General features: G+C 34.2%; 1 protein-coding gene across 4 annotated transcripts in view; it reads left to right on the forward strand.

The window, feature by feature from the left end:
* The window catches only part of LOC141549566 (palmitoyltransferase ZDHHC11-like), a 173,440-nt gene that overhangs the window by 23,506 nt on the left and 127,697 nt on the right, over positions 1–22,237 (forward strand). For 3 of the 4 annotated variants that reach the window (XM_074279191.1, XM_074279192.1, XM_074279194.1), the window contains exons 4-5: positions 9,705–9,823; positions 10,273–10,333. In XM_074279191.1, the coding sequence (XP_074135292.1) occupies positions 10,301–10,333 (33 nt within the window). In that variant the 5' untranslated portion in view covers positions 9,705–9,823; positions 10,273–10,300. Of the gene's footprint in view, positions 1–9,704; positions 9,824–10,272; positions 10,334–12,593; positions 12,707–22,237 lie in introns of those variants that run through there. The other variant, XM_074279193.1, reaches the window with a different exon arrangement.

Raw genomic sequence — 22,237 nt, forward strand, 5'->3', positions numbered from 1 at the left:
ACTTTCCTCAAAACATTCTATCTCTTTAAAAAATATGCTTTCACTTTGTCTCTATATACATTTTCCCTACCTTACTGTTAATTAAACTGTTTTTTTTTTCTTTTTATGAGAGGTTTTATTTGATCACATATTGAATTTTCTTAGTAACTTGTCATTCATTTGTCAGTTATGTATCTCTACAAGATCTCTTTTGGGTTTGTGTTTGTTTGTTTGTTTGGGGTTTTTTTGGCAAAGATTAGGGAATAGTTTGCCATTTCATTCTCCAGATCATTTTACAGATGGGAAAAATGAAGCAAACAGGGTAAAATGATTTGCCCGAGGTTACACAGTATCAGAGGCTAGATTTGAATCTAGGACATTAAGCCTTGCTTTCTACAAACCCAGCATTCTATCCGATGCAAGGATTACTAGGTGAGAACTCAGGTTGTCTGGACAGTGACAAGGTGAGAATTCAGGTTGTCTGGACAATTACAAGGTGAGAACTCAGGTTGACTTGACAGTTCTCTGGCTCAGACCTTTGGTTTGGGCCTTTAAAGGGAGTTTACACCTTGGGAACTCTAAGAGGAGCAAGCTCATTGGTTGGAGTACTTCTTCCCAGAAGCCCTTGCATTATCCCTCGCCCATTCTCTGGTAGGATAAAAGAGGACAGCACTCCAGAGAGAGAAGTCTCTGCGCTACATCAGCTTGACGCAGCTCTCTGCAGGAAGGAAAGTCACTTCTCTGGACAAGAGTTAAGGGCAACTGCCTGGAGACAACGGTTCTCTACAGGAAGAAGAATCTGTCCGAGAGATTTGAGTTGACACAGCAGATCTCTTCCCAGAGAGCTATCGGCAGCTTCTGGAGATGACAGCACATCACAATCCATTATACCAACTAGCTGCTCTTTCTTAGTTATGTTTTCTTTTATTATTTTTAAATTTTTTTGTATGAGAGGCAGCATGACCTAAAGAATCAATGATTGTCAGAAGTAGATAAATGGAGTCCAAAGGATTTGGCTTCAAATCCCCTTTTTTAAGCTACATGATCACAAACAAGTCTTAATCTCTCAGTTACAGGAAATTCTTTACAAATTTATGTAAGGTCATCATTTTTGGCCATTTTTGGTCTCTCACTTCAGATTATATTACTCAAAGTTTAATTTAAAAAAGGGATGATTTCCTCAAAATTAGAGAGCCCTTTCATCCATCTGAAACATTTTACTATTTGGGAAAGTTGAATTTTGTCTTCATTTTTTAAAAATAAGAGTTAAGAGAATGGGACTTAATTATCTGGAATAATAATACTACACATACTGAAGACAGGTATGATTTGAGCAAATGGCTTGTAAAGTTGATCATACCACTATCCTGTTCTTAATTTAGTTGCCTAATTAGCAGGAACAATAAAGAAGGCAACACATGTCCCTCCATGCTATTATAGAGACAAGAAAGAATAGTTTATAGGCTAAGTAGGAAAAAGTACCATTTTCATACCCCTCTAATCTGCTTTGGCCTCATGGGTCACCAAGTTAAACACAAGCCTTGGCCTTTGAACAAATATCAGCTTATATTTGAAGACACCTGAATGAGTCCTAGGTACAAAGTAGAGTAGGAAGCAGACTTCAAATTTTTATCTTGTTTAGTTCTCTTTCCCTTCTTTCATATGTTCCTCACTTCTGGCTAAGGCAAATTACTTAAATATTCATGCGTTTATCAGGGAAAATATTCTTAGAAATAATACATACCATTGAGTTGGAAAGAAAAGAAGCCCTTAATTTTAGGAAATGTGGTTATCAAAGAAAAGACAGGAAGTTTAGACTCAAAAGGGAGAATTTAACTTATTCAATGATTTGATCAAAGGCTATTACAGCAACATGGAATTTAGACTACTTTATTGATTCTTTATTTTTAAAATTTTATTAATTTTTTATATTATCTAGATTCTCCTCTGAATCCCTCCATCTTCCTTTCCCAGAGAGCCATCCCATATAACAATGAATTTAAAAAAAAAAAAAAGAGGAAAAAATTAGCAAAACCAATTAGCATATCCAAAAATTTGACATTATATGTTATATTTTATACCTGTGTACCTTAGCACCTTTAGAGAGGAGGCAGGGATCTTTTCATGTTTTTCTTTCTCTTTTCTGGGGCCCAGGCTTTTTCTGAGGCTGGGATTAAGTGACTTGCCCAGGGTCACACGGCTAGGAAGTGTTAAGTGTCTGAGACATTTGAACTCGGGTCGCCTGAATTCAAGGCTGGTGCTCTATCCACTGCGCCACCTAGCTGCCCCAGCCTTTTCTTTATAATTTTGAAACATTTATTTTCTACTGTTTTGTGATGCTTGTTAGTTTCATTTACACTGTTTTCATTACATTTTATTGTTTTCCTGACTCTGCTTATTTCACTCTGCATTATTTCATGTAAATCTTTCTATGCTCCTCTGTATTCATCATGTTGGTTGTTTCTTATTTATACTAATATTCCATTATACTGAAATAACACAATTTGCAGTCATTTATCAAGGTATAGGCACCTATGTAGTTTCACTTGTTTGCTACCCCGAAAATCACTGCTATAAAATTTTTAATGTATATGGAGCCATTCTTTTTTCTTTTTCTTTTTCTTTTCTTTTCTTTTTTTTTTAACCAGTGACCTTATTGGTGTATACATCTAAGTCAAGGATTATAGAAACTTTTGATTTATTTATATGACTAATTTCAAATTGCTTTTCAGAATGATAATACTAATTTGAAACTTTACCAACAATTCACTAATATGCCCATCTTCCCCAAAACTCTCCAACATTAATTATTCTCATTTTATGTCATCATTGCCAATTTTTCAGGTGGTCAATCTCAGGATTGTTTTGATTTGCATTTCTTAGTTTTAGTGACTTTGAGCATTCTTTTGTATGGTTATTAATAATTTGAATAAAAACATGTTTTAAATTTTTATCACTTATCATGAGATAGTTCTTTTGGTTTTTTTTGTCATATATGATAAGGAATTTCAAATTGATATATAGACAAAGATCTCTATTGCCTAACTGTAAAAAGTATATTTTCTTCTTGTCTTCATCTTTTTGATTGTATGATCTTTAATACTGAGGTTGTACTTCTTTTCAATATTCAGTTTGTATATCCATTTAGAATTGTGGGATATGGGGTAAAATATTCGTCTAATTATAACTTCTGTCACACTCCTTTCCAGTTTTTCTAGCAATTCTTATCAAATAGGGAATATTTTAATAAATAATTTTATGCTTTTAGGTTTATTTGAAAATACTGGGTTATTTATTAATACAGTTGCCTTATTTTTGATTCTCACGTCTCATTTGTTCTACTGATCTACTTTTCTACTTTTTTAACCAATGCCAAATATTAACATGATTTGTCTGTAGGTACTATTCTCCCTTTATTACTAATTTTTCCTTATTTCTCTTGATATTCTAGAACTTTTATTCCTTCAAATGAATTTTTTTTTCTTCCTGTACATCCCGTAATGTATCCCTATGGCAATTGACTAGCATGGCATTAATCTTTATATTAACCTTGAGAGTAGGGCTATTTTTATTATGTTGACATGGTCGATCAAAGATTCTGAATATTTTTCTAGCTATTTATATTGTTCTTTATTACTTTGAAAAGCTCTTTGTGATTGTATGTATGTAAGTATTTTGTGTACTTCCAGAAATTGCTCCTCAAATATTTTTATGCATTTTGTAGTTATTTGTAATGGATTTCTCTCCACTGTTGCTTCTTGAATCTATTATTATCATCTAGAAATATTGTTGATTTTGGGAGTTTTTTTGTGTGTAGTCTACAACTTTGCTGAATCCATTCATTATATCAATTAGATTATTTGCTGAGTCCTTTGCATTTTCTTGATTAATCATGTCATCAGCATGTAGAGATTACTTTGTTTACTATGTTTGTCTTAAAATCTTTAATTTTGTTCTTTTTTTATTATTACCATTTTAATCCTTTCCAGAATCATGGAAAATAACAGTGGAATAAAAAAACCATTCTTATGTTACTCTTGGATTTATTGGGAAAGATCTAGAGCATCCTCACTGAACATGATGCTTACTTATATCTTAAAATAGATATCTTATGCTATTAAAAGTTCCCTAATATAAATCCAATTTATATTGAATTGAACGATTTCTTGAATAAATTTTGATAGTCTCTGTGAGAGAATTTTATTTTAAAAAATTGAAGCTCTATTTAGTAATGATATTGTTCTGTAATTCTTTGTTTTATTCTTGGGTTAATTATTGGAGTTCTATTTGTTTCATATAAGGAAGTTAGCAAATTCTTCCTCATTTTGGAGAATTTAAATATTATTAATCATTAAATTAGCTTATCAGTTAATTACAATTTTAATTTATATTAATATTATTAATATATTAGTATACATTAATTGATATATTAATAAAATTAAATGTTATCAATTGTTATTTAAAAGTTTAGAAAACTCCTAGTTCTTATAGATTTACATAGGAGTTCCACTCCTCACTGTGGTAATTCTTTCACCATTAGTTCTTTTTCCTTCTCTTAGTTTGAGTATTTAATATTTTCAAAGGCAATTATCTACTTTTTTTGTGAGTTCTCAATTATAGAGTCATACATAGTAGATTCTAATGATTTTTTAAAAAATTCTTTTGATTTCTTGTGCTTTTTCACTCTGTTTTGTTGTTTTTCTATCTTTTCCTTTTAATCAGGTGGGCTAAAGATTTATTGTTTTCAGTGTTTTCAAAGAACCAGTTTTTAATTTTTTTTAATCATTTCTATAGTCTTTTTGGTTTCCAATTTATTTCTCGTCTAATTTTCAATATTTTCTCTTTTGTGCTTATTTTGGATTTACTTGTTTCACTTTTTGACAAATACATATTAAATTCATTCTTCTTTAGAAGATATAAATTATTTAACACTAATCTCTAGCAGTTTTTTCAATTCTCTGTCTTCCCCCTTATTCAACTTTCTATTAAGTTTGTCCAATTCTGAGAGAAAAACAATAAAGTATCTGATGAGTATTGTGTTTCTATTCCCTCTTTGTGATTCAATTACTTTTCCATTTTTTTCATTGATTATTAAACTCATGTTTTTAGGATATATCATTTTAGGTTACATCTCAAATTCCTTTATTTTTAGAATAAATTATTCTATTAATTTCTATGGGTTTTCTTTTTGAAGGGGAGGTACAAGATAATGTTATGTAACTTTCCTTCCTTTTTCTTTGAAGACCTTTCTCCTGGTCATTGTTATCTGCCAATGAAATTGTTAAATTTAGCTACTATATTGATTCATAGGTTTGTGGAGTATTTTTTTCTTTTTCTGGAGATGATTTGTGTATTTTATTGATTGATATTTTTTCTTTATTCAGAAGTTCTGGATAGTTCCCTCATAATATTTCTTGCTTCTTGGTGTTCAGGTTTTTGACATGTCCTTCTAGGAGATCTGTGATCTTTGCGTTGACTCTTTGTATATTGTCTTCAGGATTAATGTGCTTTGCTTATATATAGATAATTTGTTCTTTTCACATATTTTCTCTTCTTCCATAATGTACTTCACTTTAGGTTATTTTTTTCCCAATTGGTTATTTTTTGTTTTGCTTCTTTGGAGACACTAAACCCTTATAGATTCAAGCTTTTCTGTTCTGGCAATTGTTTTGTTGTATAGACCACAAATTTTTCCATTTGTCCCCTTCTTATTTTCTCAAATTGTCTTTTCTTTTGAAACAGCCTCTTATTAGTAGATGCTATTTTATGAGGTTACTTTGGAGATGGTAAGTGTATTCTGAGGAGATTCTTTGTCTTACATTCCCTATCCTAGTATCTACCACAAGGATCTTCTTTTCTCCACAACAGGAAAGGGTTGGGAAGATGGGAAATGGACACTATAGCAAGAGGGAATCCTGAGTCAGTCTCAAAGCACAAGCCTTGTAGAACACAAAAATTGGTAAGAGAGGGATGCTAGAGGAATGTATTATGGGTGAGCATTTCCCCAGATTCACATAGCTTGTCTTTTATTGAGGTTCTTGTTTTCTTGTCCAGTGGTTTTAGCGATTTCTTCTGTCTCTCATTGATAATTCCTCTTTTGGAGATCTTGGTAAGAGTTATCAATAATCATCACTTTTATTGGTCATATGATCTAGAAATCTCATCATTCTTAAAGCTTAAATCCATCCCTTTCAGGGACAGGGAAATAAAATTGAAAATTCTATTTAAAACAGTTTACTAACTCAGAGTAAAGGATTCAAGAATTATTTTGTTTATTGCAGACAACATAGATATTTGTGAATTTATGTCAATTTTAACCTTTAAAAACCACTATTCATGATATTCTTTAGACTACTTCACCCTCCACATGCTAGTCCTGCATACATATACTATGAAAACAAAGTTCAGTATATGTATCTGTGTATTTTCAATTAATTCACAGGGGGAAAATATAAAAGGAATGCACCTTCTTAACTTGATATACAGACAGGGCAGTGCATGGCCTACAAGATTTCCTCAGAAGTTATTTTATTGCTTTGGAAAATAAATTTCTTTCTCATTAAATGTTTACTGTAAAAGATTTTAGGAGCTAAAAATAAAACCTCAAAATGAGGTGTTTATTGTACAAGTAGCTCTTTGACATGATTTTGGCAACATTTGAATTTAAGGATTAAAAAAAAATTCCAATGGATGTTAAAAAAGAAGTAAGCTGAAGGCATGTTCCTGGGGCACCAGTCCAGCCATTTGAAACATTTTCAAGTGACTTGTCATAACAAAGGCACTGAAATATTTGGAACTATTGGCAACAAAGATGAATTTTGTTGATTAAAAATGTATTGCTATTTTTGTGATTTGCAACTTAATTAGGGCCCATGGAAATTTTGTGAGCTTGCTAAATAGACCATATCCTTGACCATCAACTATCACAGGGATATGTAGATAGTATCAACCTCTTCTCTGAGAAGACCCCAATACATATGACATCTTTCTTCTTCTTCTTCTTCTTCTTCTTCTTCTTCTTCTTCTTCTTCTTCTTCTTCTTCTTCTTCTTCTTCTTCTTCTTCTTCTTCTTCTTCTTCTTCTTCTTCTTCTTCTTCTTCTTCTTCTTCTTCTTCTTCTTCTTCTTCTTCTTCTTCTTCTTCTTCTTCTTTTGTCATTTTGCATTACTATTTAAGGAATTCAAGGGACATTTTAGTAAACTTTTCTTTCTTAAGATTGGAAATTCCCTTGAAGCAGAGTGAAGCTAAAGATGGATTAATTGTAGATTAGAGGAATCTGATTTACTGCAGATGAGATTAATATGTCTTTGTGTATCTGCTTTCATTTAACTAACATGCTGGAACAAAAATGCTATTTTTCCATGAGTAATCTAGACCACCCTATGTTTCCTTATTATAACTGGGGATTACTAAACTAGAATAAAATGCCTGAATTTGTATAATCTTTGACTTTTGCTGTCTGCATTTACTATAAAAAGCAGGTGGTCTGAACAACTAGGCTCTGCATATAATAGAAGAATCCATTTGGGGTGCTGATGTAGCCATCAGATCTAATACCCTGGGAAAGTATCACTGGCTTTCAGTTTCCTCATTTGTAAAATGAGATTGTATTTGACTATATATATATATATATATACACATATATGTGTATGTATGTATATATGTATGAAGTCCCTTTTAGCTCAAATCTATGTTGCCGTGAACATAGCTAAAGTCACAATTCAGCCCTCAAATAGATTACTAGTTGATTCATCTCTTTCTAATAGCCACAGACTATGTTCAGACCTCTTCCAATCAACACAAGTGGCTGCTGCTATTCTCAGGTGAAATTGGTGAGATTAGACAGGATACTGTCAATGGTTATTTTACCTTTTGGCTCTAGGACATCAGAGCAGTTTTCCTGAAATATAATGTCTAAATGTTTAGGCTCTTTTTTTTTTTTTTTTTTTTTCATCATGGTTCTTAGGAATTACAATAATCCTTAGATTCTCTTCTACATTTATTTTCCAGGTCAATTGTTTTTCCAATGAGGTATTTTACATTTTCTTCTACTTTTTTTTTTTTTCTTTTGGTTTTGTTTGACTGATTTTTTGCTATCTCACTGAGTCATTCATTACCATTTGTTCAGTTCTAATTTTTAGTGATTTTCTTCAATTACCTTTCTAAACTCCTTTTGTATTTGCCCAACTAAATTTTTAAATGAGTTGTTTTGTTCTATGGATTTTTTCCATTTTACAAATTTGATTTTTCAAGGAGTTGTTTTCTTTTTCTATTTTGTAGGAAGTTATATGCTTTTACCATTTCATCAAGTCTATTTTGAAAGAAGCTATTTGTTTTTTCCATTTCACTAAGTCTATTTTGAAAGGAGTTTTCTTCAGATGATTTCTATGTTTCTTTTTCCAAATTCTCCTGCAAAGTTCTCATTTCCTTTCCCCATTTGTCTTTTAACTCTCTTTTAAGATCCTTTTTGAATTCTTCCAAGAGAACTTTGAGTGTTGGGGACCAATTCATATCACCCTTTGGGGCTTCATTTGGAGGTTACCTGCTTTTAGTGTCCTCAGGGTTTGAAATTTGTTCTTGCATTACCCTAATTTCTTTTCCCAATTCTTCCTCTTCCTCTTATCTTTTTAAGTCATTCAAGAATTATTGCTGGCCTTGGTCCCAATTAGAATTTTTCTTTAGAGACTTTGTAGCTATTTTCACATAGTTTTCTTCTAAATTTGTGTCTTGCTCTTCCCTGCCACCATGGTAGCTTTTTATTGCCAAATTCTTTGGTTTTGTTGTTTGCTCATTTTCCTAGCCTATTTTTTTACTTTGAATTTTATGTTAAAGTTTGTCTCTGTTCATCTGGAGGTGAGGAAGCAGTGTACCAAGGTTTATGTTTTTGTTTTTGTTTTTTTTAGATGAAGAAATAAAAGCCATCTATAGTCACAGTCACATAGAAACATTCTAAGTCACTATTGATTAGAGGCATTCAAATTTAAACAAGTTTGAGATATCACCTCACACCTATTGGATTGGCTAAGATGACAGGAAAAGGAAATGATAAATGGCAAAGAATTGGAAAATGAATAATGCCTTATCAGTTAGGGAATGGCTGAATAAGTTGATATATGAAAGTAATAGAATATCATTATTCTATAAAAATTCAACAGGCTGATTTTAGAAAAGCCTGGAAAGATTTATGTGAACTGATACTGACAGAAACAAGCAGAATAGGAAAACATTGTGCACAGCAACAGGAAGATTTATGTGATGATCATCTGTGATAGGCCTGGTTCTCAGCAATCCAGTGATCCAAGGCAATCTCAATAAACTTTGCATGGAAAATGCCATCCAAAGAGGGAAAACTATGGAGACTGAAGGTTGATCAATGCATTCTATATTTACCTTTTTTTCTTAGTTTTTCCTTCTTGTTCTGATTTTTCTCTTTCAACATTACTCATATGGAAATATGTAAAAAAAAAAATCTACATGTATAACCTAAAAAGTAAAAATAAAAAATTAGATATCTTATATTTTCTTTAATTTTCATCAATCTTTTGATTTTGTTTTAACATTTTATATTGTCATTGATAAGAATGGTAATTTTTAAATGCTTGGTTCATTTTAATTTTTAGGTCATTAGTTTCTTGAATGAAATTTTCTATTGTCTATTCAAATGTATGAATTCTTATTTTTTCTCTAACACTTTCCATTTTGTGTCTCTTATTTCCTTTTTTCCAGGTATTCCTCCAATCATTGGTTTCCAAAATATCTTTTCTCGCTGCAATTTTATTTGGATTTGTTGTGTTGTTTCCAGTATCCTTAAGTCTGACCTCCTGATTTTTTTTTTTCCAACTAAGGTATTTTATCATTATATTCAGTTTTTCTTGTTTATCTCAGCATCCTCAGTATTTATTTTCAAGGAGTATCAGGGGTATGAATAGATGTTATGTTTAGGCTATGCTCAGAATAATGTAAATAGGATCTCTTTCATCCTGAGTATGATGGTCAAGATTAGACCCCTTTTTTCAAAAGACACGTATGTTGTCCTTTATTTAGGGGCTCTCACTTGGTATAGGGCTGAGGATCTCCCTCCAGGCTCTGCCTGGGATATTGATTCCCATTTTGCTGCTTTCAGAGGTTCCTTTCATATTGGGCTCCTGCTAAGACCATTGGAAACACCTCAGCCTAGGCTTAGCCTTTCTCCATTTGACAGACTCTGTATAACTAAAATTTATGAATCCCAACCCGAGCCCCCTAGGATTTCCATGTGCTCTGCTTTCTACTTACATTGGTTTGTCTATTTCAGGATGTCTGCAGGATTCTGAACCAGCACCATGAATACTTGTCTTTGGTGGAAGAGTATAGAGGTAATTCTTATTTCTTTTTAGATTGGATTAATGGCTAAGCTCTGTAGCAATGTCAGTGAAGTTCCTCTATATCCTAGCAAGACATCTATTCCTATTTTCAGAAAAATCCTCCCATGCCATCTGTGTAATAATTGTCCATGTATTCCCAAATCCTGAAGGATTCTGCCTGCACACTGAGTGTCTTTGTCTAGTTATATTGACATTGTGTGGTACTAACAGAATATGAAGGTTTATTCTCAATCTCATTATATGACTGATTCATGTTCTATTATGATCATATAACTCCTTGACTACATCTTTTACCCCATATTTCTTGCACAAATTTTCCCCAGCAATGTTAAGATTAAATTATATGTTATATATATTATATATTAAATTATAATATGTTATGTTATATAAAAAATGTAAGAATTAGACAAGATGATCTCTATAGTTTCTTCTACCTCCAAAGATATGATCCTGTGTGAAATGATCTGCAATTAATTAAAATTTGTAAAAAAAATCTTGGATTTTCCATTCTTTTACATTAATCAAAGTTGCCTTTGATACATGTATAGATCCTTCTTACAACAATTTGGTAGAGATAGGAAGAGAGGCATGTGAAGCAATAGTTTTTTAATATTTTCTTGGTCACTTTTTTGGTAGTAAAGTTTAAAATATTGTCTAAAATGTTGTCCTCTTTCAAAAAACTTCAGAGTTGGTCCCTTAGTGCTTTCAAAATTATTTAGCATGGATGTCCTGTGCCTTTTTTTTGCTTTAATCCAGATATTTTCCAACATAATTATTGCTTATCTTTATACTAAGGTCACCCAATATTAAAATATGTATTGATTTAATTTTTTATTTATAGATTTAATTATTTAATTATTTTGCCTTCTTTTCCTTATTATACACACACACACACACACACACACACACAATGAATATGCATACACACATACATAGATATGTATAGGTACTCAGATTGTTTATTTGGGATTTTGTTTTTGTTTTGTTAGCAAACACTTATCATAAGCTGTAGAACAAGGTAGTCAAATGACCTGGTTTTTTTGCATTTTCAGTAAAAACCAATTTCACCACATTTTCTATTTGAACTCTCCATGGAGAATCTGAGAGTCATTTTAGCATTTAGCAGATACTTTCTTCTGACTTCTTATTTTATTTATAGTGAGAATGTTAAGAATGAAATGATTCATTTTCTCCTCCAATAGTATATCTATTTTTTTGGTTACTGAGGCATTGATTTCATATCTAGGGTAGTAATAGGTTAAGTTAATGTTTATATGCCATCTAAACACTGTGATTCTTTGCAGAAGGGGACAGGAATTGTTTATTTTTCTTTGTTTTGTGAATTTCATAGTCAAAAAATTATTATCCACTGGATAGTCTACTTATTATGAGCTGCCCTGGTCTTAGGCTGGTCCTCAGAAAGTACACATCATCTGCTGTAGAAACCTCCCTAGAAGTTCCTACATGTTACTATATAAAGGGGAACTTTATATTCTCCTGGCAGAGCCTTTCAAGTCCAGAGCCACCTTCATGACATGAGGATTGTGGTTAGTCATAGAATTCTCATGGGCAAGACAGAGACCAAAGGCAGAATGGTAGTCCTAAGTAGATTTGGAACTAATTGAACAACCAGACCTGAAAATACTGAATAATGCATTAGTTTTCAAATGGAAAGAGGCCTATTATACAATTCTGCAACTTTGTAACCTTGGCCTTTTGTTGTTCAGCATTTTTATCAGTGACATGGATGAAACCATTCTTAAAAGCATAAAATAAAATATGTAGGATCATAAAGGAAAACCGATTATATTGAAATGCAAATATATTTAAAATAATATCAATTTTATTTTAAAGTTCATATACTTCAGGTTAAGAACCCTTGTTACATGTCATTTTTCCTGGCAGTGATCATGGTATACTTGGGTTTTTTCATTTGGTAAAAATGGTTACTTCTTTTTTTGTGGTTTCCTTTTTTTTCCCATTCCCAAGCTGAGAATTTTGAGACTTTTCATTTTTGATCCAAGAGGAAGAAAAGGAAGTAATTGCTCATTTTGCTTGAAATAGTTCATTCTACAAAGCTTTGTTATAAATGAGTGGTGGAAAGACTATGCTGTTCTTCATTTTCAGTAAAATTAATGCTGGTGATATCAGAAAGAAACTATTAGGGTTTTTGCCTTAGATTGTCTGGCTTGTGTTGTTAATACCAGTATTACCAAGAAGTACTATGGGTGAGATTGGTTTACCTGTGCTGGGCAGGTTGTTTGCAATCCTCCAAGTGGAATTGCAAGAGAATATGTAAACAGATCTTTGTAGCATGATTCAAGATTTGGCCGTGTTTCTAATGCTGGCATTTTATGATACCTGGTAAGTGAAAGGAACTTTGGTTTTTATTACAATTTGTCCTGACTGAATTCTTCACAATTGCCAGCTTCTATTAAGGGTGTGTATGGAGGGGTGTAGTTGTATATGGATGTGGGTGGGGATGGGGGTGTATATGTGCCTATATTCCTTTGGAGAAAATACAAGTTTATTGAGCATGTGTGAGGAGATGTAAGTGGCAAATGATTAGCCTTTTTTGATAAATTCAGAAGGGAGAAAGCACTAAAAGCTGGGAATCAAAAAAGACCCTCATAGGAAGTAGCCATTGAACTGAGTTTTAAGGAAATTTGGGATTTTGAGAGGTGGAGATTAGAAGGAAATGCCTTGCAAGTGTTGGGAGACCACCTGAATCCAGGCAGCCAGGTAGAATGTAAAAACCCAGTGATCAATTAAGAGATAGATAATTGCACTAACCCCGGTAAGAGGTGATGAGGGTCCTTATTAGGTAGCATATGCATGAGTAAAGATTTGTTATGATGCTTTGAATGGTCTAGCAGAATAAAGAAATCTACTGGCCAGACACTTGTAAACCATATGTCCTCTCATTTAGTTCTTGTATATTGTAGCTGCAATTGATGCTCATTGAATCAATTGAGGGTGCTCTATTTTTGTCCAAAAAGGTTCAATCTATGCAAAAAGCACTTGAACATGAATTTAATTAAAAGTTTAATTTGAAATCTCAGAGCATCATTTGACAAGTGGTCCTGCTTGATGATTGATGGTGATCCTTTGCTGTCTTATAACTGATTTTCCAAACACACCATTTTCACAAGTAGGAATGCCATATTCATAATAATTTGGTAGTCAAAGCACATGCATATGTGTGTGTGAGAGTGTATGTGTATATTTATGGGGTAGATTTCCCCATAGACAAACAATTCATTAACAGAGATCTGAATATTCACAGGTAATTCATCCAGGAAGCTTGGATTTATCCATTCATTTCAGCTGCCTCTTCACCAACTTTTTCCCTCCCAGCAAATGGACAGATTCCATTTAATTTAAAGCCCTTTTGATTGCCTGTTATCTAGAGGAGGGAGTAGAAAATTTGGAAAAATTAATACAAGGGATAATATTATTTAATATAAGTATAATATATAAAATTATAAAAAATTACTCATGCATATGTACTGTCAAAACTTTTTATAATTATAAAATTAATAAAAAAATGTAAAGCCTTTTTAGTGTATTGTTTAAAGAGCAGAGAACTATGCACTGAATTTTTTTGAAGGCACCTTGATAATCTACAAACTGAATAATTAACTCCTGAATAAAAGATTCATTGTACTTGGATAACTTTAGAGCTTTTGCTCTGTTCAAAGGAGAATGAGAAAGGACAAGAATTGTATTACATTTTACATTTTCAGGGTAGGATGGCATTTTAAAAGATAATTATATAAGTTTCTCTACCCACCACCTACCCTTTAATTGTATCTTCAGAATAACACATTCCCCTCTTAGTGAATTTACTGTGCAAATTTCTGGGATTTGTCCCATTGACATTTCTGGGATTTGTGTCCCATTCATGGTAAAGGCAGGTTTAGTGGTCCAAAGATTAGGATTAGGATTAATGATTATAGAGAGGTTCCCAAATTATAGCCAGGGCAGCTGTAGATAGAGTAGCAAGCAGCATGGAGTCAGGAGAACCTGAGTTCCAACTGACCTCAGATACTTCCTAGCTGTGTGACTCTAGGCAAATCATTGTTTCCTCAATTATAAAGTAAACAGAAGGAAATGGCAAGCCAATATCATATCTTTGCGAAGAAAAACTCCAAATAGTGACAATAAGGTCACAAAGCATTGGACCTAATTGAAAATGACTGAACAAGAAATAAGCTGCCACTAGCACAGCAGCACTCAGCCAATTTGCATCGGAGTCAAACTTGAGTTCAGCTCTTTTTTTTTTTTTTTTTTTTTTTTTTTTTTTTTTTTTTTTTTTTTTTGGAGACAAGGAAGTTAAGTGATTTGTGGAGGGCCACATGGCTAGTAAGTCCTTGAGACCAGACTTGAAGTCCTGTTTTCCTGACTCCATGTCCAGTGTTTTTAGTTAGTTTTAGTTGCCACAAACTCAGTTCTTAGCTCAGGCCAGCTTTCTACCCACTACATCCTTGCTGCATTTTTTCCCTCTCAATTTATTCCTGTGGAAAACACAATTGAGGGAAATTAATTTGGTCTGTTTCTGACCCTTATTTGTTTTTTGGCCTTTTTCCTTTATGGAAAATCCTTTTGTTTGGTCTTAAGTAACTGTTTGGTTGGTATAGTGACTTTATCACAGTAACGAACATGGTAAGGCCAGTGTGTTTATAGCAACCAAAGCTCTTAGTCTACATGCCAATAAGACTTTGATAGGCCACTCAGAGAGGCACGGGGGATATATAGCTGCTTTCAAAGTGCTTTTTTTTTTTTTTTTTTTTTTTACTGTCATTGCAAGTTCTACCTGGAAGATGTGAAGTAGCCATTGTTTGAGATGGGGGAGGATTAAGAGAACATTGTGTTCTGCCTCTTATCTTGACTCTGTTCCACTCCCTCTCTTTTCTAAGCACATACAAATTGCTTTGAGCTTTCCACAGCCTTCCCTTTTCCCCCTTGCTCTTCTTTCTTCCCTCATTTTCCTCCATTGACGTTCCATGAAAATTCAGACAGGTGGCTGCAGGTAGAAGCTGGGCAGCATCACAGTTGTGTGAATAAGCAAAAGTATTTCCATTTCTTTTTCATAGCTCAAGCTTTGGGAGAAATGTGTGTCTGAAACAGGGAGAGTCAAATGTTTTTGTTTTTACTGAATCGATGAATGAAATGATTACACTTTTTTGAGCATCAAAGTGGAAATATAGAAAGATAGTTGGATCTCCTCAATGGTGATTTCAAGTAAAATAGGGGTAACTGGGTGATGAGATGGATAGAACTGGGCCTAGAATCAGGAAGCTTGATATCATATTCAGCCTCAGAACACTTTCCAGCTGTGTGACAGTAGGCAAGTCTCTTTACCTCAGTTTCCAGCTGTGTGACATGGGAATAATAACAACTTCTACCTTTCAGAGTTGTTGTTGTTACAGTAGATAGTGCCTGTCCTGGAGTCAGGAATGATAACCTTCTTGAGTTCATATGTGATCTTAGACACTTATTAGCTGTGTCACCCTTAGCAAATCACTTCACCCTGTTTCTTTATCTGCAAAAGTGAGCTGGAGAATGAAATGGCAAATCACTCCAGTGTCTTTGCCAAAAAACAAAACATAGTCAAATCAAACATTATTTTAATGATTAAACAACAACATGGTGGTTACAACAAGAGTTGCACTATTAGTAGCTATGGTTCTTCTTTCAACATATGAAAGAAAGAATCAAACTTTTTATGAACACTTAGAAATACAAAGCTCAATTTTAGCCATCTAAATCAATTCTCTCATTTATAGTTGAGAAAACTAGGTCAAGTCAACAAGCATTTATTAAGAACCTACTGTGTGCCAGCTTCATGTTAAGGAAAACATTTCCAAAAGCAGCTGCCTATTCTAGACCCAAATTTTTAGTATGTTAGATCTTGCAAAGGCTTCCCTTCCAAATATTTCCACTTCCAGAAAGGAACAGATGCATCACCCAAAGAAGTACATCACCTTTCCACACTGTAGACTTTGCTTTATGTTTCTGCCAGAATATTCTTAGAAATCATTTTAGGCTGAGAGACTTGACAGATTGATTATGTAGCCTGTCAGATATTATGTGTCCCTTGTTCCAGTGCAGAAGATTTGATAGATATTGTTCATGAGAACATTTACTGGAATGAATCCAGAGCGTTCAGTTAACTCTTACAAAGCCACCTGGCATGTGTGTAAGCAGATGAAAATTGGTATCTGATTATCATATCTTATGGCCTGAAAGACATTTTATTCTACAGGATTGATATTAAAATATCACAAGATATATTTTAAGCCAAGAAATGTTTAAATTATTCATGGACAAAAGAACCATATGGAATAATTTAGAGGATATTAGGAAAGAGACCTGTAGAGTGAAAAAAAGAATGGACAGGAAGTCAGAAGACCAGGGCTCTGGTCCCAATTCTGCCAGTAACTTGTATGTTAACCACTTTGTAGTAATCATTTAACTCCTCTGGGTCTGTTTCCTTCTGTGACAGATAGATTGATTCATTTGATCTATAATATCCCTTCGAATTACAGTCTATGATTCTGTACAAGTAGGCAATGTGGTGTCATGGAATTGGCCCTAGCTTTGGGACTCAGAGGACCTGGGTTCAGACACCATACCTGAGTTAAGGCATCTAAACAGTGCAATGGACTGGGCACTGGGCCTAGAAACCTCTGCTTGATTCAAATCTGGCCTCAGACACTTTCTAGTTATATAACTCTGGGCAAGTCACTTAACTCAGTTTCCTCACCTGTAAAATGAGCTGGAGAAAGAAATAGTAAAATACCATTTTTTTAAACCATTATTTATAAATTCCTCCTGTTACATTCAATGTATTTCAATTTTTTAACCACCATTATCTAATGGTGGCTTTTCCATACTAGTGCATTCTTTTTCCATTCTTAAGGATTTAATACTGAATTCTCTGTTTTCCTTTCTCATATAATTCTTGCTCTTATAGCTCATATTGATGTGCTCTCAGATTCTCTAACCTCCCCAATCCTCAATTTTTTAAGCCTCATGATCACTTCTCCACTCTACCTCAACCACACATAATCACACTTTGTCTTGCATCATTAAAGATAAGTGTTCTGTGTCTTTGATCAAAAACTTTGACTTTCCTCTGGCTAGTCATAATCTTTTCTTCACCCTCATCATGATTTCCAACCCCTTACCTTTCATTTTCAGACCATTATTCTACTCTGACTTTTTTTTCCCCCTTCCCAATCTCAATGTATGGCATTAGCCAATTCAGCTCCAGTGTTTTTAATTGCTTACCCCCTTGTCCTCCCTTCCCACTCACTATGCTACAGAATAAAATAGAAAAAAAAATCACACAACCATAATAAGTTCATATTAGTCAATTTTAGCTGAATGCTCACTGAATTGTTGTTATTCAGTTGTTCCTGATTGCCTCCACTTCTCCTTCCTCATTCCTTTGCAATCTCACTTTTTAGCTTAAGCCCTGGACTGAAACTTCTCTCTACAAAATTCCTAATCTCTTAATTGCCAAGTCTGGTGGGTCTTCAGTCTTTATCCTTCTTTACTTCTGTATTTGACAGCGATGACTACTCTCTGCTCTACAGGTTCTCTGGGTTATCAGAACATTATTTCTCAGTGTTTTTGGATGGCTCATCAATCAAACTGTACTCAACTCTGGATGTTCCACAAAGATCTGTCCTGGATCCTATTTTCTTTTTTTCTTTATACTTTTTTCTTGGTTACCTCATTAGTTGTTTTTTTGTTTTGTTTTGTTTTTTGGTTTTTTTTTTCCCCCTGAGGCTGGGGTTAAGTGACTTGCCCAGGGTCACACAGCTAGGAAGTGTTAAGTGTCTGAGACCAGATTTGAACTGGGGTCCTCCTGAATTCAAGGCTGGTGCTCTATCCACTGTGCCACCTAGCTGCCCCTCCCTGTGATTTTCAATACCACATTGCCCACTGCCTAACCTGGCATTTCAAACTAGAAGTCCTGGAGATACTTTAAAGTTAACATGTCCAAAACAAGTCATTGTCTTTCCTCTCAAATCATCCCTTTTACAAATTTTGCTTTCCGTCAATTTTCCATCAAAAGCATCACCATTCTTTCAGGATCCCACGTTTATGCCCTTTGTTATTCTTGACTTTTTGTATCCAAACAACTGACAAATCTTACCATCTATGAGATTTCTTGTAGCTGATGCCCTTCTCTCTACTGAAAAGGTCACCTACTTTAATTCGTCAGCATTGATGCTTTCTTAGACTATTGGCAATAGTTTACCTGGGTCATCTTTTTCCATCCCAGTTTATTCTCCATACAGCTGTCATAGTGATCCTCCTTCAGTATGATTGGACCATGTTACTCTTTAAAACTCCAGTGAGAGAGGGAAGAGAAGGAATAAACACTTATATGATGTCTACTATGAGCCAGGCACTGTGTTGTCTTATTTTCCTCCTTCCCTCCCTCCCTCCCTCCCCTTCCTTCCTTCCTTCCTTCCTTCCTTCTAATATTATTGTTTCATTTGAATCTTGTGTGAAGTAAGTGCCATTATTTTGCCCATTTTATAATTGAGGAAATAGAGACAAACAGAAGGTTGTGACTTGCCAAGTCACTCAACCAGTAAGTGTCTGAAGTAACATTTGCATTCAGATTTTCCTTGAGTTCCTGAGCTCAATAGACATCGCACCACAAGTTGCCTCTTGACTTCTTGCCTCTGGAATACAACAAATTCTTTTGTTTAGCTTCCAAAGTACTTACAACTTGACCCAAAACTATATTTGCATTCTTGATAAATATTATTCCCCTTCAAAAATCCATGATTGAGTCAGAGACATCTTCTTTCTCCTCATATAGGCCTCCACTTCCACCTCCATACTCTTATACTGGCTTTCCCTTTACCTGGGTTGTCTTCCTTTTTCAACTTCATTTCATAGGATATATTTTTTTACTTTAGGATCCAACTCCAATGTAACACTTTTATATGAAGACTTTTCTCAAACCCTCCAATTGCTAGCACTCTCCTTTTCTAATTACATTACATTTAAATTATTTAATATATTACATATTGACAAATGAAAATAGATATTTATATTATATTCTCATTATATTATATGTTGATATAAAGGTTTTATGTTTACATTATATCTATTATGCATATCTACCGCATTCCTTGTTGCCAATATCAGAGACGGGATAATGGGGGGGGGGGGTCATACGGACAACTCCTCCCTGCCCCCTCTCTTGGTAGCATAGTTACTTCACAGTAGAGAACTCCTAGTGGAAACTCCCTTAACTGATACATATCAGCAACTACATTAAGAATCCTTCTCTAATTTATAACTTTAGGGAGTTAAGTTACCTGAGGCCCACAAAGAGTAAGTGATCAGAGACAAAACTTAAATCCAGTTCTTCTTGACTCCAAGACCAGCCCTCTATCTCCCACACACCGTGCTGCCTCTCAGATCCGGCTTTATTATGCTTGATTGTTCTCATGTAGAGCACAGCAGTCAATGCTAATGAAATGCCGATATCAGAGAGCTTTAACACAATGCTTTCACTGTTTACTAGACATAACAAAGGACTAGGAGGTGGACTATGTGACTGTTGGGTGCTACAATTAACCTTTCTGATCGTCGTTTTCACATTTATAAAGTTAGAATAGTAATATTTATACTACCTATTTACAAGATTGTTATGAGTGCTGTGTAAAATGTGTCATTGTTATTCATTAATAATATTCCTGATGTCAGTCTTATGAGCTAGGCCATCTTGATTAAGTACTTTGTAAGCTGTAACTTAAATTGTTTAAGCATCCTGCCCAGACACTTAGCACTAAGGTTAAAACGCAAAGCTCTTCCTGGTATTTCACCATTTATCGGTTTAATTCATTATTAGATTTTTATTGAACATAATTCTGGCTCTATAAGCTTTTCCCACATTGTGGGAGAGACGTTTTGGGAAGCCACTCGAACTTTCTTATAGCACACACAGTTTAGTGGGAAGCCATTGTTTCAAGCTCTAGTTAAGATTTCTAAAAGATGTCATGAGTGAAATACTTCCCTTAAAGGCTGGGATGACACTGGTAACTTATTCTCTGTACACAGGGTGAAAGAGCTCTCATATCCTCTCTCATATCCAGCAGGCTAGTCCCACTAAGTCCAGGCCGCTGCCAACAGCTGCGCTCTAGCTCTGTAACATAAATGGCATGTGAGCTTATCACACTTTTGGATAGCATGAAGCTAAGAGGGAGAGCTGATGCCCTGGATGACAGAATCAGGACTCAAAGAGTTTGACAGGCTGGGCCAAATGATGAGCCGAAGCTAGCATATGAAATTTAATAGGGAGAAGCACAAAGTCCTCTGCTTAGTTTAAAAAGAAAATGACTATAGTAGGGCAGGATGGGGGAGACCCGCCTGGCAAACATAAAGATTCACATGAAAAAGACCCAACTTTTCAGTGAGCCAGTTGTATGACAAGGCTGTGAAATAAAAACTATTATAAGTTTACATTTTGTTTATATTAATAATAATATTTATGACATTTTAAGATTTGTCATGTACCATATATGTATACATTATGTTCAATTATGTTCAATAAAAATCTTAATGAAATAAATCAATAAATGGTGAAATACCAGTAAGAGCTTTGAATTTTAACTTTAGTGTTAAGTATGTGAGATGGGTCTAGACCCCCTTACCCAAATTAACTATCAGAGAAATCTTCAGGTACAAAGAGAGAGCATTTTAGTCCCTGCAGAGAGAGACCCTAACACACCCAGGTCGTCTCTCAGCTCCCAACATGAACTGGACCTGACCAGCAGGAAGTAGTAAAAGCTCTTAAATAGCAAAAGATCCAAATCTTTTCATTGGCTAGACTACAAAGGAAGTAACCTTTATTGACCAATGGTCACCAATGTTGTCTGCTTCCTGTGGGTTATGTCACTTCCTGCAGCTGATCTAGGGTCTGACCTTTAGAGACCTCTACACCTTGAAGTCATGTGATTTCCTGTAACCTGCAGACCTCTGGCAATAGGGATCATGTGACTTAGGCCTAAGATCTGGTCTACTCTGTCTCATAAACTTCTTGAGAAAACTTTACATGGCCTCACTGACAGATATCTGGACATGATACTTAAACTATTTAAATTACAATGATGGCCTAGCTCATAAACCACAATTCCAAGAGATAATTTCTGTTATTATCTCCATTTTACAGATAAAAAAAATTAAGGCTGAAAAATTCTGTTATTATCTCCATTTTACAGATAAAAAAAATTGAGGCTGAAAAAGATTAAGTGAAAAACTACTGTGTCAGAAGCAAGATTTGAACTCGGGTCTTGCCAGCAGTAATGTTCAGATCGAGAAATGATCCATTTCACTATACTTTGTGCTGATCAGATCAGCTCTGGAGAAGAGTAAAGGGGGAAAAAAATTCAATTTTTTCCCCAACATTTGAATGCATATATTGCAGAGGAGGAGCAAGTATGACATAATACATGGTTTTGCCCTTTTTTGTGTGTGCCATGGACCACCCAACCCCACCAGTACTGTCAGTCTGGTAAAGCCTATGAATCCCTTCTCTGAATATTATTTTTAAATTGATAAAATAAAATATATAGAACTGAAAATAAAACAAATTATATTGAGGTATTCCTGTCAAGATATTTATTATTTAAAAATTAATGAACTCCATTTTAAGAATCCCTGATAGTAGGTAGAAGCCTGGTTTTTGAATCAAGAAGTTTAAGATAGTGTCTTTTGACATTATTTGAGTGATCCTGGGCAAAACTATTAACTTCTTGATGCCCCAAGCCAACTCAAGACTGGAAGTCTGTTTTTTTTTTGTTTTTTTTTTTAAAGATACCTTCCATCTGTTCTCTCCCTATTCTTCCCCCAAAACAT

The sequence above is a fragment of the Sminthopsis crassicaudata genome, chromosome 1 (genome assembly GCF_048593235.1).
Source record: "Sminthopsis crassicaudata isolate SCR6 chromosome 1, ASM4859323v1, whole genome shotgun sequence".
Classification (NCBI taxonomy): Eukaryota; Metazoa; Chordata; class Mammalia; order Dasyuromorphia; family Dasyuridae; genus Sminthopsis; species Sminthopsis crassicaudata.